This window comes from Aotus nancymaae, unplaced genomic scaffold (assembly GCF_030222135.1).
Source record: "Aotus nancymaae isolate 86718 unplaced genomic scaffold, 86718_ANA_hifiasm-v0.15.2.pri h1tg000011l, whole genome shotgun sequence".
Lineage (NCBI taxonomy): Eukaryota > Metazoa > Chordata > Mammalia > Primates > Aotidae > Aotus > Aotus nancymaae.
The window spans coordinates 61,599,933-61,616,971 of record NW_026988422.1 but is presented as its reverse complement, the minus strand read 5'-3'; the positions used below and the strand labels follow the sequence as shown (position 1 = coordinate 61,616,971).

At 48.2% G+C, this 17,039-nt stretch overlaps 1 protein-coding gene across 4 annotated transcripts in view; it reads right to left on the bottom strand.

Annotated features, from left to right (window-relative positions):
• Positions 1 to 14,589: 14,589 nt before the first annotated feature.
• ADCK1 (aarF domain containing kinase 1) overlaps positions 14,590 to 17,039 on the bottom strand; it is a 154,541-nt gene continuing 152,091 nt past the window's right edge. For 3 of the 4 annotated variants that reach the window (XM_012476904.3, XM_012476902.3, XM_064375076.1), the window contains 2 exons: positions 16,836 to 17,029; positions 15,073 to 15,327 (listed from right to left, as the gene is read on the bottom strand). In XM_012476904.3, coding sequence (XP_012332327.1) covers positions 15,156 to 15,327; positions 16,836 to 17,029 — 366 coding nt within the window. In that variant the 3' untranslated portion in view covers positions 15,073 to 15,155. Of the gene's footprint in view, positions 15,328 to 16,835; positions 17,030 to 17,039 lie in introns of all 4 variants that reach the window. The other variant, XM_012476899.2, reaches the window with a different exon arrangement.

The following is a 17,039-nucleotide window of genomic DNA, read 5'->3' as shown; positions in this document are numbered from 1 at the left end:
CTCCTGTTCCAAATTGGAGAAATTGGCCAAAACAAAGGGGCTACAGGCCTCATGCAAGTCCAAAATCCAGAGGAGCAGTCATTAAATCTAAAAGCTCTGATCTCCTTTGACTCTATGTCTCACATCCGGGGCATACTGATACAAGGAGTGGACTCCCACAGCCTTGGGCAACTCCTTCATAGGTTGGTGCTTGAGTTCCTGTGGCTTTTCCAGGCATGCATTGCAAGCTATTGGTGGACCTACAGGTGTCTGGAGGACAGTGGCCCTCTTCTCACAGCTCCACTAGGCAGGGTCCCAGTGGGGACTCTGTGTGGGGGATCCAACTCCACATTTCCCCTTTGCACTGACCTAGCAGAAGTTATCTATTAGGGCTCTACCCCTGCAGCAGACCTCTACCTGAACTAATCCAAGCATTTCCATATGTCCTCTGAAATCTAAAGGAAGGTTCCCAAACCTCAGTTCTTGACTTCTGTGTACCCACAGGCCCAGCACCATGTGAAAACCACCAAGGCTTGGAGTTTGCACCCTCTGAAGCAATGACTTGAGCTGTACCTTAGCCCCTTTTAGCCATGGCTGGAGCTGGAGCTCCTGGGACAAAGAGCAGCAAGTACCAAGGCTGCACACAGAAGGGTCTTGGGCCTGGCCCACAAAACCATTTTTTCCTCCTAGGCCTCCAGGTCTGTGATGGGAGGGCTGCCATCAGGATCTCTGACATGCCCTGGAGACATTTTCCCCATTGTCTTGGTGATCAACATTTGGCTCCTCATTATTTATGCAAATTTCTGCAGCCAGCTTGAATTTCTCCCTAGAAAATTGGTTTTTCTTTTCAACTGCATGTCAGGCTGCAAATTTTCCAAACTTTTATGTTTCGCTTCCTTTTTAAACATAAATTTCCATTTTACATCATCTCTCTCAAATTTACAGTTACACATATCTCTAGGGCAGGGGCAAAATGCCACCAGTATCTTTGCTAAAGCATGGCTAGAGTCACCTTTGCTCTAGTTTCCAAGAAGTTCCTCATCTCCATCTGAGACCACCTCAGCCTGGTCTTCACTGTCCACATCATTATTAATGTTTTGGTCAAAATGATTCAACAAGTCTCAAGGAAGTTCCAAACTTTCCCATATCTTCCTGTCTTCTTCTCATCCCTCCAAACTGTTCCATCCTCTACCCATTACCCAGTTCCAAAGTCACTTCCACATTTTCAATTATCTTTGTAACAGTGCCCCACTCTCCATAGTTCCAATTTACTGTATTTGCCCATTTTCACACTGCTATAAAGAAATACTTGAGACTGGGTAACTTAAAAAGGAAAGAGGTTTAACTGACTCACAGTTCCACATGGCTGGGGAGGCCTCAAGAAACTTACAATCATGGCAGAAAGTGAAAGGGAAGCAAAGCACCTTCTTCACAAGGCAGCAGGAGAGAAAAGAGAGAAGGAGGAACTTCCAAACACTTAGAAAACCATCAGATCTTGTAAGAACTCACTCACTATCATGAGAACAGCATGGGGGAAACTGCCCTGATGATCCAATCACCTCCTTCCCTTGACACATAGGGATTACATGTGTTGGGGAGATGAGATCTGGGTGAGATCACAGAGCCAAATCATATCAGTTACTATAAAGGTCAAGGAGAAGTATAAAGATGGACTCTTCTGGCTTCTGGACCAGGTAAATGCTGGTGGCACCACCCGCTGAGATAATGAAAGCAGGTCTCCTGGTCAACATGAAATTCTGGGAGATCCTGGCCTCAAAAAGAAATATAGAGATGGTCTCCTCAAATTTTGCTTCCAGATAGGGAAGCACACTGGTCCCCAAGAATTGTCTAAATCCCTTTCTCTCCTACCAGACTCCAGGCTCCTGGCTCCCCTTGCATCCCTTCATCAGGGACTAAAGTTCCTTAAGGCAGACATTGTGCCAGATTCATCCTGTTTCTCCACTTCCCTCTCCTGTTAATGGGCACTGAAACGGATTGAGGCATATGTAAATGGCCACACAATGAATGAAAGGCTGCCTACAGCCTCCACTGTTGTAGTGTAAAAAGGCATGCGAGAGACAAGGGGGAAATGATCCTTGGTCTCCAAGGACTGCACCAGGTGGGCAGATAGTTGAGTGTGGAAGGTGGGAGTGGAGAGACGTGTCCAGAGAACCAGGATGGGAGGCAATATGAACAGAGTGGTCCTGGAGGTTCCCCATAGAAGGCAGGACTTGAGACTTGTCACCAGTATAGAAAGTAAACAGCCAGACCACAGATGTGGTTGAGCCTGGTGTCTGTAAATCACCAAGATCAGCCTGTTCAGGAATCTCTAAATGATGGCATAACCTGGAACAGGGAGAGAGAGGTGACAACCCTCAACCCTCACTCAAGCTCTCACTTTACCCAACCAGATGTATGAGATGAAGAACAGAGTGGGAGAGAGAGGTTTCCACACACACGCAATTACAATCCCAGTTCCTAAATTTGTCCCTGGTTCAGCATGGCTCCTATAAACTGGCCAGCCTAGCTTGCAGGCAGATAGAGAACACCCATGTGAGACTGTCCTTATGTTAAATGCTTCCAGTGATGTCTGTATATAACTGATACTGTGATTAAGAAAACAGCTCCTGCCAACTCTCTGGGGGTGACCTGTGTGGACAGTAACTAACAGAATCAATATGAGAAATTAAGCCTATTCCAGCTAAATAGCCAGCTCTAAGAACCCCATGGGTCATTTGAACACAGGCATGATTTGACAAAAATATATCCACACCGCTGGCATCTAGCCAGAATCACATGGGCCTTTGTTTTTTTTTCTTTCTTTCTGCTGTTTTTGACCAGAAAATGGAGAATATAAAGTAACTAATCAGTAGCCCTTACTCTCATAATCTCAACAACAGCTATAAGAACTTACTGCAATTTAACCCTGTTCGCTCTCATTCAGCTCTGGGGGGAGTGTCCAGTCTGTTGATGTCTTTTTATTTTCTATCCCTGTAGACATATAAGGATTCTCCTCCAGACTTCTCTAGGCTCTCACAGTTCCCAGATGGATCCAGGGCCCTTAAAGATAATAGCTGCAATGCTCAGGGCTCTTTCAGCTAAAAAAAACCAGACAACCAATTTAAAGTAATTTACCAAAAAAAAATGGGGGTGTGGGAAAGATTGCAGATTTATTCGTACATATTATTGAAAAATCAGGGGTGGATCTGGCCTGTGGGAATGACCACATCCAGAGGTTCAAATGATCAAGAAAGCGAGATAGCCCCTGGATCTTCACAATCAGCAGAAAATTAATTATTTTTCAGAGCTCCAGCTGAAAGAGGCAGGAAGTTCTGCTTGAAGGCATGAGCCCACACTGAAATCAATCTCTGCGGCCAGAGGGGTGGCCATCTGTCTACTCCTGTGGCCTGTGGGAGATGTAGAGGTCAGCACACTTGCAGGAATGGAAGGGAGTTCTGTTAAAGCTGCAAGGGATGCTAGGTAGATAGACTGTCCACTACCAAGCTGTGTATCTATTGGATTTTGTTTGTTTGTTTGTTTGCTTGCAAACAAACAGAGTCTTGCTCTGTCACCCAGGCTGGAGTTCAGTGGTGTGATCTCAGCTCACTGCAACCTCCGTCTCCTGGGTTCAAACGATTCCCTGCCTCAGCCTCCTGAGTAACTGGGACTACAGGTGTGTGCCACCACACCTGGCTAATTTTTTGTATTTTAGTAGAGATAGGGTTTCACCATGTTGGCCAGGATGGTCTCGAGCTCCTGACCTCGTGATCTGCCTGCCTTAGCCTCCCAAAGTGCTGGGATTACAGGCGTGAGCCACCATGCCCAGCCATATCTGTTGATTTTTTACTGTTGCTTTTCCCTGTTACACTCACTGGCACTGGCACTATCTATTCATGTTCACCATAGCCCTCTGAGAAGGCCAACCTGCAGATAACCACTGCTATTTCACAGCAGTGGAAGTGGAGGCTCAGGAAACAAAGCTACCTGCCCAGTGATAGTAGAACTAGGATGATGGACTTGTTCTCCAGCTGCCTGACCCAGTGTAGGTGACACTGGCCCCTGCCCAGAGAATCCAATCCAGGCTGAAGGTAGGGAAAGATCAGAGCCTTCTTGGGACACCTCCTGCCATCAGATTATTGTGAATGTAAACTACTACAAGTCAGAACTCACTTCTAATCAGCTCATCAAAACATCTAAATGTTATGATTTCTCTCCTAAATCCCTTCACAGTATCGCCACTTCTCCCTAAACATTTGAGAGGGAGAGAAATCGTTGAAAAAGGAAGAACTTCTATATCCCTACTTACTACTGGGCAGAATTGAATTTCTGCCAATATTAACTCCGCTTACAAAGATTTTCCTAGAAAGGGGTGTGTCCCAGCATCCGCAGAGGCCCAGGGTGGTGGGTGTCTGATGCCCTGCTGGCTGGGTGAGCTCTGAGCTATACAGACTCCTGCTCTGTGCAGAGTTGACTGCTCAGTGGGTACCCCTCACCAGCTACACCCACTGTAGGAGTAATATAGTTTGGACATTTGTCCCTACCCAAATCTCATGTTGAATTATAATCCCCAATGCTGGAGGTAGGCCGTGTGGGAGGTGTTTGGATCATGGAGACGAGTCCTTCGTGGCTTGATACTGTCTTTGTGAGAGGGAGTTCTCACGAGATCTGGTCATTTAAAGTATTTCTTTATGGCAGTGCAAGAATAGACTAACACAGAGCCACAGAAGCCCACCACTGCTGCAGGAGCCCACCAGCTCCAGACGGAGGATGTGGTGGGAGGGTAGAAAGCATCCAACCTCTAGCAGCCTCGGCAGGACTGGGCTCTGTGGAAGCACCTACTCCAGCAAAGGAAAATAGAAAGCCAAGAACTTAGCATGTGGTCAGAGGGTGAGAGGCCAAGCTTTGGCTACAGACTACCTCAGTTCAAAGCCTGAGCCCACTATTCATTGCCTGTGTGGCCTCCCGAAAACAACCTAAGCCTCTCGTGCCTCTATTTACTCCCCGTGCAAAGAAGATATTAGTGGTCCCTAGACTCACAGAGTTTCACATGAGTTGAAATTGAATCCATGCAAAGAAGCTAGTAAGTGGTCAGTGCTCAGTAAGTATTAGCTGTCAGGCTGGGCGTGATGGCTCATGCCTGTAATCCCAGCACTTTGAGAGGCCAAGGCAGGTGGATCGCCTGAGGTCAAGAGCTCGAGACCATCCTGGTCAACATGGTGAAACCCCGTCTCTACTAAAAATACAAAAATTAGCTGGGCATGGTGGTGCATGCCTGTAGTCCCAGCTACTTGGGAGGCTGAGGCAGGAGAATTGCTTGAACCCAAGAGGCGGAGGTTGCAGTGAGCCGAGATCGCACCATTGCAGTCCAGCCTGGGTAACAAGAGTGAAACTCCATTTCAAAAAAAAAAAGTATGAGCTGTCATTATTATTATTATTAGTCATTTGTTGATAACTAATTCTTCCACTCAGAATGAAGCCTACCTTAGCATTCCCAGGCCTACCACAGAATGTAGTGATGTGGCAGGTAGAATAAAGCCTTCCTGCCCCCTAAGGAGATCCACTTCCTATTCCCGGGAACCCGTAACCATTACCTTGCATGGCCAAAGAACTTTTCAGGAAAGTAATTAAATGAAGAATCTTGAGATTGGGAGATATTCCTGGATTATCCAGGTGGGCCCAATGTGATCACAAGGCTGTTCCTAAGAGGGAGGTAGGAGGGTCAGAGTCAGCTGTGACATGGAAAGCAGAGGTTGGAGTGACGCAGCTACGAGCCAAGGAATGCAGGCAGCCTCTACAAACTAAGGCAACAAAACAGATTCTCCTCCAGAGCTTCCAGAAAGCAAGCAGCCTGGCTGATACCTTAATTTTTGCACTGCTGACCTCCAGAACGATAAGATAATATATTTGTGTTGTTTTAAGCCGCTCACTAACTTTGTGGTAATTTGATTTAGCAACAATAACAAACTAATACAAATGATCATTGTGTCCTGACACAGGCCTCCTGACCACCTCCTCCAAGCCATAGGTGTAGGGAGCATTTGATTAAAGAACACTCAGAAGCAAGCTCCTCGGACTCTAAAAGCACCCCTTTCATGTTCATTTCTTCAAGAGACATTTATCATGTGTCTGCTCTTGCACATAACCCATTCCCGTGCCACACTCAGCGAGGACAGAGGACAGGAGGGCTCATCAGAGACCCAGGCTCTTCCCATCCTTCCCATGGGCTCCTCCAGCCTGTTGGATTCTCATGTGTAATAGAGCTGACTCCATTTCTGATGTTGACCTCTGACAGCTTTGAAGCCCTGTGCCTCCCTCTTACCCTTTTGCCCAGGTCTGGGCCAGCCCATAAGAAAGCTCAAGGCCTCCCCACTTGTCGCTGGTGGAGAAGTTCAAGACAGGCAAACCCTGGCTACAAATGGGAACCCTCCTCCTGGTTCCACCCCAGCCACTATAAAAACCAGAGCCATTCTGCCCCAGGTACCTCTCACCCACGTTTCACTCCAGATGGAACTGAGCCCTTCTCCTTGGGGAATCCTTTTGCTATTTACTATGAAAGTAATAAAACGTATTTCACATTCATTCATTGGTGCCTATGAGGCCTCAGTCCAACATCCGTAAATTCTGGGAAGGGGAACCACCCAGTATTCAGCAGGGGAGGCGAGTGCCTGTATGAGCTCAGGCTGCCATAGCAAAGTACCGGAAAGCACATGGCTTAAACAATGGGAAACAATAGAAAAGTGGCCCCACAATAGAAACTGTTTTCTCACAGTTCTGGGGGCTGGTGCCAGCCCAGTTGGTTTGTGGTGCACTCTTCCTGGCTTGCAAACAGCTCTGGTGCCTCTTCTTCTTCTTACAAGGACGCCGATTAGGGCCCCATCTAACCTAATTAATTCCTTTAAGGCCCAATCTCCAAATAGTCACATTTGGGGTTGGAATTTGAACATAAGAATGTTGGGAGAACATAATTCAGTCCATACAGTGACCAAACAAAACATTATGATGTTGTGCTTATTACCTCAAGGTCACAAAATAGCTGCTGTAGTTCTAGGCATCAAAAACCACACCAGTTTCCCCTACAGGAAGAAAGTTAGGGGCAACACTAACAAACGATACCTTTATCAACTTCTAAAAAAAAACTCCACCAGACGTGGTAGCTCACACCTGTAATCCCAGCACTTTGGAAGGCTGAGGCAGGCAGATCACTTGAGGCTACAAGTTCAAGACCAGCCTGGCCAACCTGATGAAACCCCATCTCTAATTAAAAAAAAAAAGAAAAGAACTACTTGCCCAGAAGCCTTCCATAAGATTCCCCTTCACCTCACATGTCATGTGCCACTTCTAGCTGCAAGGGAGGCTGGGAAAGCAAGATCTCACTTTTCCAGTCTCTCAAGTAGAAGGCAAGAGCTAAGAGGGTTGGAAATAGTCTGCCACAGCAGCTAATAGTAAAAATACACAATATCTATGGAGGACTTACTACGGTTTATCTTCTCCAAACACTTCTCCAAGTACACTGTATCTAACCTGATCCTCCCAACGTACCCTATGAGGCAGGTACTATTATCTCCACTTTTCACATTTAGGAATTGAGGTCCAGAGAGGTTGGATTCCTTGCCTAAGATCACACAGAACCCTGAGGGCAAACAACTCAAGGGCCCAGACCATGAATTCACCATCCATCAACAGAGGTCTGTAGATGCTGATGTGCACATGCTTACTTTTGGCAGGAGAAAGAAGCAGTGGGCAGGGAACAAGACCTCCCACTCACTGCAAGCAAGAAGTGGGCAGGAAAGGAGATCTCTACCCACTACACAGCCCTGGCAACTGAGTTGTGCTGACAGCTCCAAGAGGACAGGGAACAGCCAGAGCCCCGACCTCTGTCCCCAGTTCAGCACTCTGGGGAACCAGGAAGGGCTTCATGTCCCACCCAGGGTCAGCCTTGGAGAGAAGAAGTCCACACTGCTGACCGTCTGTCCCTGCAGCCCTCCCTCTCCATGATTACCCACTTACAGAAAGGGCCACCAACCACTTTCAACATTCATCACCTAAGAGTCATGGGTTTGATACAGTTGGCCGCCAGCTCAGGTGAGACGCTGACTGGCCCTTGTTGGGCACCAACAGGTGGCTGTAGGTTGGGTTGGTGCAGAGGGTTCCAGGCCCACCACTCATGGGGACTGATGAGAGAGCTCCATACCAACACCCCACTGGGGAGTCCCATTTCTAGAACCGCAAATATGCCTGGAAAACAAAATCCACAGTGCCAGCCCTACCTTTTGGGAAGAAGGGCTCAATGTTCATGTTTCTGATATTACATCCATTTGTCATTACATTTGTGTGTATGCATAAAGATGCATAAAGAATGAATTTGTGGTCAATGTAAACATGAAAGCTTTGTATTACCTTCTCTTGTTTTTTTCTTTTTTTTTGAGATGGCGTCTCACAGTCGCCCGTTCTGGAGTGCAATGGCGTGATCTCAGCTCACTGCAACCTCTGCCTCCTGGATTCAAGCAATTCTCTCCTGCCTCAGCCTCCAGAGTAGCTGGGATTATAGGCGTCCGCCACCATGCCCAGCTAAGGTCTATGAACTGACGTGATCCACCCACCTCGGCCTCCCAAAGTGTTGAGATTACAGGTGTGAGCTGCTGTGCCCAGCCTGTATTACCTTTTTGCAGTGTATCTGCAGCTTTTAGTTTCCGGAGCGCCTTTTAATTTGGAAGTATCCAGACTCTCTTAATCTCAGAGGCGCTGCCTAATGCCCACAGGTGGAGTTCATGAGCTGCATTCCTTCCTTCCCTGGAAGGTGTGAGAGCCTGAAGCAGGGTCCCAACCCCAGCTGGTGAGCATTAAAGAACAAAAACACTAAGTCATGTTGATATCTTGTTCTCTGGATAGGATGCAATGAGAGGGCTGCTTTCACCTGGGTTGTGTTTGTCTCAAAACCCGTAGCCCCAGTCTAATCACAAGAAAACACCAAACAAACTCAAATTGAGAGACATTCTACAAAACACCTGGGCAAGACTCTTCAAAAGTGTCAAGCTCAAGAAAAGACAAGGAGAGAGAAATTGTCACAGATAGGAGGAGACTAAGGATACATGACAACTGAATGCCAGGGGGCACCCTGGATGGGGCCTGGGACACAGAGGACATTTTTAGTGAGGAAACTGGTGCAATTTAAAGACAAAACACAATTCTAAAAAGTGCCTAGCACCTGGCGGGGTGCAGCAGCTCAGACCTGTAATCCTAGCACTTTGGGAGGCCAAGGCGGGCAGATCACTTGAGCTCAGGAGTTCAAGACCAACCTGGGCAACATAGTGAGACCCCCCCATCTCTACAAAAAAAAAAAAAAAAGCAAAACATCAGCCAGGCATGGTGGTGCATGCCTGTAGTCCCAGGTACCTGGAAGGCTGAGGTGGGAGGATCACCTGAGCTCAGAAGGTCGAGGCTACAGTGAGCTGTGATGGTGCCACTGTACTCCAACCTGGGTGACAGAGTGAGGCCCTGTCTCAAAAAGATGCCTAGCCCCCATTCAAACCAATTAAATCAGAATTTTGAGCATGTGAAGCTTTCCACGTGGTTGCTCTGGGCAGGTAGGGTTGAGAACCATAGATCAGTGATTTCGAATGTGAGTGCGTGCATCAGAATCCCCGGCCGGGCTTATTAAAACAGATGGGTGGGTCTTCCCCAGAGTTTCTGATTCAGTGAGTCTGGAGTGAGAATTTGCATGTTTCAACAAGTTCCCAGGTGGTGAGTGTGCTGCTGATCCTGGGATCGCATGTTCAGAATCACTGACCTAGATCCTCGCAACTCAAAGTGTGGTCCATGGACCAGCAGCATTGGCATCACCTGGGAGCTGGTTAGACATGCAAAACCTCAGGCCTCATCCCAGACTCACTGAGTCAGAACCTGTGTTTTAACAAGATCCCAAGTTATTCATTTATGCATGAAAATCTTAGCGGCATTGTCCTAGAATGAACATGCAGGGAGAGGGAATGAGGAAATAGGAGCTGAAATGGCAGGGGTCAGGGAGGCTTAACAGCCATCATTTCACCAGTTGTAGAGTCTATCCGTTCTTCTCACACACAGTAAAGTGAAAAACAGGACAAACATCAGAGGAACTCTGCAATAATCAAGCCAAAGGCAGAACTGGCCAGAAAGAGGCTTCATTGCCCCCAGCAGTGCTGGCCAGGGGCACAGTGACCTGGCTGGGATGACGTCCTGCCTAGCTGATGGCAGGGCTGAGGTAGCTTCTGCAGAAGCCAAGCAAACCAGGCCAGGAGAGACTAACTGCAAGAAAAGGGGCATCGCAGGTAGAGCCCAGGGTTCAACATTTACTCTTCCGAGGGCTGACCCTGTCCTTCCTTCAGTAAAGGAGTGAGAACCAAGGCAGCCTGTGCAGCCTTATAATAGACTTGACTCCCAGGAAGGAAAGAGTGGGAGAGACAGGGAGAAGGAAGCAAGGAGGAAGAGGACAAAAAGGAAAAAGAGGAAGAAGGGCAAAGGCTTTTTTGAACAAATGGCTCCTTACCAAACAGATTTTCTTTTTTGAAACGGAGTTTCTCTCTTTTGTTGCCGAGGCTGGAGTGCAATGGCGCCATCTCAGCTCACTGCAACCTCTGCCTCCTGGGTTCAAGGGACTCTCGTGCCTCAGCCTCCCAAGGAGCTGGGATTACTGGCACCCAGCATCACACCCAGCTAATTTTTTATTTTTAGTAGAGACAGGGTTTCACCATGTTGGTCAGGCTGGTTTCAAACTCTTAACCTCAAGTGATCCACCTGCCTCAGCCTTCCAAAGTGCTGGGATTACAGGCGTGAGCCACCAAGCCCAGCCCCAAACAGCTTTTACCAAAATGTTCTGTGGACTTAAGGCCTGTGGGGTGGGCTGGAGGGGACTGGTTTTCCACAGTTCCCATTTGACCAGTTACCAGTAGCAGTGGTACCCGGTTGCCCGGCATTCAAGAACTCTTTTTAAATATGGGCCCTTCTGATCTAGCCTAAGAAACAGCACTGCTCCCCTGGGCCAGGCTGCCAGGAAGATACCACCCTCTGTGGTTCTTTCATCCTGCTGAGATCATACCTGATCAGCAGCTCCCAGCTTGGATCCTAGCTCCTCATGGCTACACTCTTCCTACCCACTTCAGTCCCAAGTGCCACTCTGTGTAACTCCATTTAAGACTCTCACATTTGCCTAAACTGAGAGCTATTCCAAACCTCCCAACAAGTCCCTTTGCCCAGGATTTGCTGGGGTGCCTCTCAGAGCCACTTTGTTTTCTGAGATGTTATTAGATGCTCGCAGTTTTGGAACCCTGCAGCTGTGGCAGGAGGGCCCTGGGCATCCTGTAATGCTCAGACCATCTCTGATCTTGAGAGTAGGCTAGAAATGCTGCAGAAGTTAACCTGACAACCAAGCAGCACCTCATGAGAGATGAGAGCATGTGTAGCTTTTTAAATAACAGATTTCAACACCCCTGGAAATAACAAAGAATGGTGCAAATCTTTTTATTTTTTATTTTTTGAGATAGGGTCTTGCATTGTCGCCCAGGCTGGACTGCAGTGGCATGATCTCAGCTCACTGCAACATCTGCCTCCTGGGTTCAGGCGATTCTCCTGCCTCAGCCTCCCGAGTAGCTGGGACTACAGGTGTGTGCCACCACACCCATCTAATTTTTGTATTTTTAGTAGAGACAGGGTTTCACCATACTGACCAGGCTAGTCTCAAACTCCTGACCTCATGATCCACCCACCTCAGCCTCTCAAAGTGCTGGGATTACAGGCATGAGCCACCATGCCCAACCGAATGGTGCAATTCTAAATGCTTGCATGGTAATGAGCACTGTACCATAAGCCACGACATCTACACTTACATATCTGAGAGGCTCTGGACCAAATGAGCCAGAGTCAGAATTCCTCTTCCCTCCACCTGAGCAGAGGTGGGAGGAACAATAGCTATGTTGCCTAAATCAAACAGGTCAACACCTATGTTAAATAAGAAGTATCCACGGGTTAAGAGAAAGCATTCATCAGAACTGATGATGCCTTGCAGAGAGACATCGTCACTGCTAGGGGGTGGGGGAGGTTGCAGAATCAATGGCCAACTCTCATGGCAAATTCCACAGGAGAGAGAAGGGATCAGGGCAAAGTTCACCAGCGTGTTTCTGAACTGCAGAGCGACATCTGGGACAGAAGGTTCTCCTATGGATTTGGACTCCAGAGATGACTCCACCCTAGCCAAGTAGAAGGCCCAGGATAGCAGCTGGTCAGTAAAAGCTTGCCACAGCTTTTAGGTGGATAGGTCAAGAACACACCACAGTGGTTGTGAAATGATAAAGAATTTGCCTGGTCTTTGTGCTGGTTCCTCTAAATCCCTGGAAACTCCCAAGGGATAGGAATGTCTGTTATTCAGGGTGTACCCCTTGTGGCACACCTAAGCTTATACTAACTAGATGACTTTGAATGGGGGCAAGATCACCCCAGCCTCCTCCGGGGAGGAGAGAGAAACTGAGAGATTGAGTTCATTGAATGTGGCCCGTGATTCAATCAAAAGTGCCTGTGTCATGGGACCCCAATAAAAACTCTGAACACTGAAACTTAGTGGACATATTGATGTGCCAAGAAGGTGATGCCCCTTCATCCCAAGGGGAGAGGACATGGAAGCTCTGCACTCAGGACCCCCCACCAGATCTCCCCTGTGTGGCTCATGTGGCTGGTCCTGAGTTATATCCTTTACAATAAAACCGTAATTACAAGTAGAGTGCTTTGCTGAGTTCTGTGGATCATTCTAGCAAACTATCAAACACGAAGGGACTGCAAGAATCTCCAAATTTGTAGTTGCTCACAAGTACAGGTGGTCTGGGGCCCCCAAACCTGAGGCTTGTGGCTGAAGCGAGGGCAGTCTGATGGGGAGCTGTATCCTCAAGCCTGCAGAGTCTGCACTACTGTAGCCGGTCAATGTCAGAACTGCACTGCAGAAATGTAGTGGTCCAGGTCCATCCTGTCTTAGGCGCTGGGGTAACATCTGGTGGCATCTGCATCTTCCAGGGCTTTTGTCTTCTCTACGCATCTACTCCCTCCCCTCACCCTACCCCTGGAAATCCAATTTCCTCTGAATTCAGGGCATTTGAGACCCAAACTCAGGCATATAAGACAGCCCAAGGGGTGTATTCCATCTCCACAGCACTGTAGAATTTAAAAACCATAGGCCACTGTTCAGCAGCTGTGTGACTACAGGCAAATTACTAAACCTCTCTGAGGCTTGGTTCCCACCTCTGTAAGATGAGGTTAATAACCCCTCCATCACAGAGCTGATGGGACAACTCAATGATGTAACATATTTGCAGAGCCTAACATGGGCTCTCACATATGGAAGGCACTTGGCAAACATCTACCTCCTCCCTTGCTATCTTCACATGGCCCTATACTCCCAGCTCTTCTTGCCTCTCTGCTCACCCCAGCTAATGGTGGGTGCTGGGCCCACTGGCACCATGCTGATGTTTTAGATCCCAGGACAGCAGGAAGCCAACCATCACACACACCCAAAGTGAAAAGCAAGTAACCATGACCTTGAACAGAAAGGACATTTATATTTACTTCAGTGGCTATAAAAGACACCATAAAATATACTATGCAGCACACATCCTCATGATTAATAACAGATATTGCAAATTATACTCTCAGGTCCCTGGGTGCCTCCAACTGGTCACTAAGAACAATTAATTCTTTCACGAAATAAAAGGATTGTGAATTGTCACTGATCACTGAAAAATCTGCTTGCTGTACTATGAATAAAGAGAACAGAAAATGAGTCTCAAATGCAGGGGATTTTTTGCTCTTGTGAATTGGGTGAAGTAAGATCAGAGAGGCTCAAATACAACGACTGTCTGTGAGAGCGGACAGTAGGACCTGCCGACGACAAAGACGTGGGAGTTAGAGCAGGAGGTTAGGGATGTCCAAGAAACAGGAGCAGACAACCAGGCTGCAGGGAGAGCAGCGCTGGCAGCAAGCAAAGGGGTGGAAACACAGAAGCTGCAGAGGGACAACCTAGCCACAGTGACGGAGGTTTCAGCAACAGGACTAAGGTCTCCAGGAGGATTGCGGGGAGACAAGTAGAATTCCAGGCCTGAAACTGGGGCTACTGAATGAGAACCAAAGGGATAAGTCAGGAAACAGTAGAACAAGGTTGGTGCCAGGTCACAGAAAACCAAGGTCCAGGGTTTCAGCAGAGCCTCTGAGTTCCTGGCCTTGGGCTTCTTAACTCCTCCAACTGAAGTCTCAGAGTCTTGGAAGGTGAGAGACACCCCCAAGAAGCAGGAAGTGGGCCTACAGTGGAAGTGGCCCCAAGGGTTGGAAGGATTATAGGGGCAAGAAGCCAAGCAGAAGATCACACTGATACTCAATTCAGGTCCACTCTGACCTCATGGGCATTGTGGGTTAACTCCCAACCTAGAACACAAATCCCAACAACCAGTCCCCGGCCTTGTGTTCCCAGGTCTCCCTGGGAAACCCTGAGGAAGCAGTAACCAAGAGGAACCGTAAGCCCTTGGCAAGGATCATGAGCACACTGGAAGGGCATGTGCCCGGGGTCAGATGAGAGGCCGGTGGGTTAGGAAGGACAAACCCTGCAACCTTGAAGGAGTTTTTATTGCAACACAGTACAGAAAACACCAAAGATCACTGTGACAGCCATGAGCTCATGGCTGCAATGGAGTCTGCCCCAGATGCCAAACCACCTTGCTGAGGTGTGACATCCTCTGGAGCGTGACATGGCAAGGAGAGGGAGGCTGTTCTCTGTCAAGTTCAGAGACCGTGCTCACCTGCAACAAAATCAAACTCCCTACAAGATCAGTGTGCCCCCAGTGGCACCTGTGGCAAATCTTGACAATGGGAAGGATTAACGGACGTAGCGGGGCCATCCAACCCAATGGCACATACCAGGAGTGGGAATGTAGGCTGCTGAGTCTTCTTGGAGAAGAAGAGAGAGCTATGCCACAGTTCAGCTTGTGGGCCCTGACACAAGGGCCACAGTGTGCAGAGAGGATTCCCAAGGGGGAGGAGGATGGTGCCATGGACAGTGACTCTGGGGCTGCAGGCCACCACGTGGCAAAAATGGAGCAGCGGGGTGGAGGCAGGACCAGGGGCTGAGGAGTGGAAAGACACCAGAAAGGGGTGAGGGAGAGCAATTCCACTCAGAGTGCAGCAGGAAACAGCCAGCATAGCAGGGCCAAGACCCGGTCGGCCAGCTTCAACCCCTTCACACACAGGATGAGCTCATGGAGGCTGATCTGCCATAAGCTGAAGGCTTCGCTGAAAGAGATCTGGGTCCTTCTGAAGAATGAACAGGTATTCTTCTTCTTGTGTCTGGAAGAAGGGAAAGAAGAAAGGAGAAACGAAATATAAAGAGGCAAGAAACACCATCTCTGTATCATTTAGAAAAATCAAAGATGGTGGCTTTGGACAACTCACCAACTCCTTGACCCTAGGGACTACTCTTCGATACAGGATCACACTACACCACTACCCAGTCAGGAGCCAGAGGAACGCAAATATTTCAAAGGCATTTTTCAAATAAGTGGGATAAACAAAAGCAGTTGTTTCACATGGCATCAAAGGTCTAACAAACCCACTGGGTAGAACATTCCAATGTTTCTTTCTCCAAAAGCATAGTAAATAGATGCCAACCAAGAATCCCCCAAACTCAAAAATAGTCAAAGCCTTTCCAAACTTTTCTAAGGATAAGAATCACTTGGAAACCTGGTCAGGTGGTCCTGGGAAGCTAAGGCCATTATGAATTCAGCCCAGCTCCATCCCTTCTACACCAACAAAAGGACATGATGAAAATTGGTGTTTATGATGATGACCTATTCAAGACTTCATTTCCTGAACTCTCAGAGGAAGAATAAATCAGAGTTGGCCCTTTCAGTGTGCAGTATATTATGCTGTAAACTAATTCAATATTTGATAGTGGGTACGTGATCTATGTGGTCAAATCTCCCTTCACCAGACAGGTTCCCAGAATGGTCCATTCCCCGCCTAGCATGGAAGGGCTGGGAGTTGAACACCATCTTAGGCTTCCTCTCTTGAGTGAGAACTATCAGCCAGGGCATGGTACTTCTGACGTATTCCTCACACTCAGCTACAGAGACTAAAACCCTCTTTCCTCTGGAACTAGCTCCCTGAGGAAGCACACTTCTCTTCCTCATTAATGCCCAAAGGTGCTGAGGCATCTAAAAAGATCTGAGGCCGGGCATGGTGGCTCACACCTGTAATCCCAGCACTTTGGGAGGCCAAGGCAGGCGGCTCATTTGAGGTCAGAAGTTTGAAACCAGCCTGGCCAACATGGTGAAACTCATCTCTACTAAAAATATAAAAATTAGCTGGGCGTGGTGGTGGGCACCTGTAATCCCAGCTACTCAAGAAGCAGAGGCAGGAGAATCACTTGAACCTGGGAGATGGAGGTTGCAGTGAGCCAAGATTGCACCGCTGTACTCCAGCCTGGGGAACAGAGTCAGACTCTGTCTCAAAGGGAATAAATTAAATAAATAAATAAAAAGATCTGAGATCTCAAGAGAACCTGAGTCACAGTCTCACCTGCAGGACAAAGAGCACTGGCCTGGCTGACAAGTCCCAGGACCAGTGAGCAGAGAGATACACACCAGGGCTTCCTGACCTCAAACTTGGGATACTTGGATGAGGTTGAGATGGTCAGAAAACATTTCAAACTTTAACTTTTTCCTGCAGGGAGATCTGGAGATTGGGAAGCTCAGGCAGGGCCCTGTGGTCTGGTGGGGAAAAGTGGAGGCAAGACTGGGTCCCCTGGAGCAGGCCAGGGGGATAGGAGGGGAAGAGAGGGAGGAGGCCACACTTACTCGGCTAGCGCCCTGACGCAGCAGCGTGACATGTTGAGAAAGGAGCTGGCGCTGGCCCGGGTGCCCAGGGCGGCCTCAATGCCACGTAGCAGGTCATTGGTCTTCAGAATGAGCAGCATCTGGCGCGGCACGTGGTTGAGGAGTTGGCTGATTTGGGGGAGGTAGTTGGCTGCATTGTTGCGAATCTCTAAGTCCTGAGAAAGC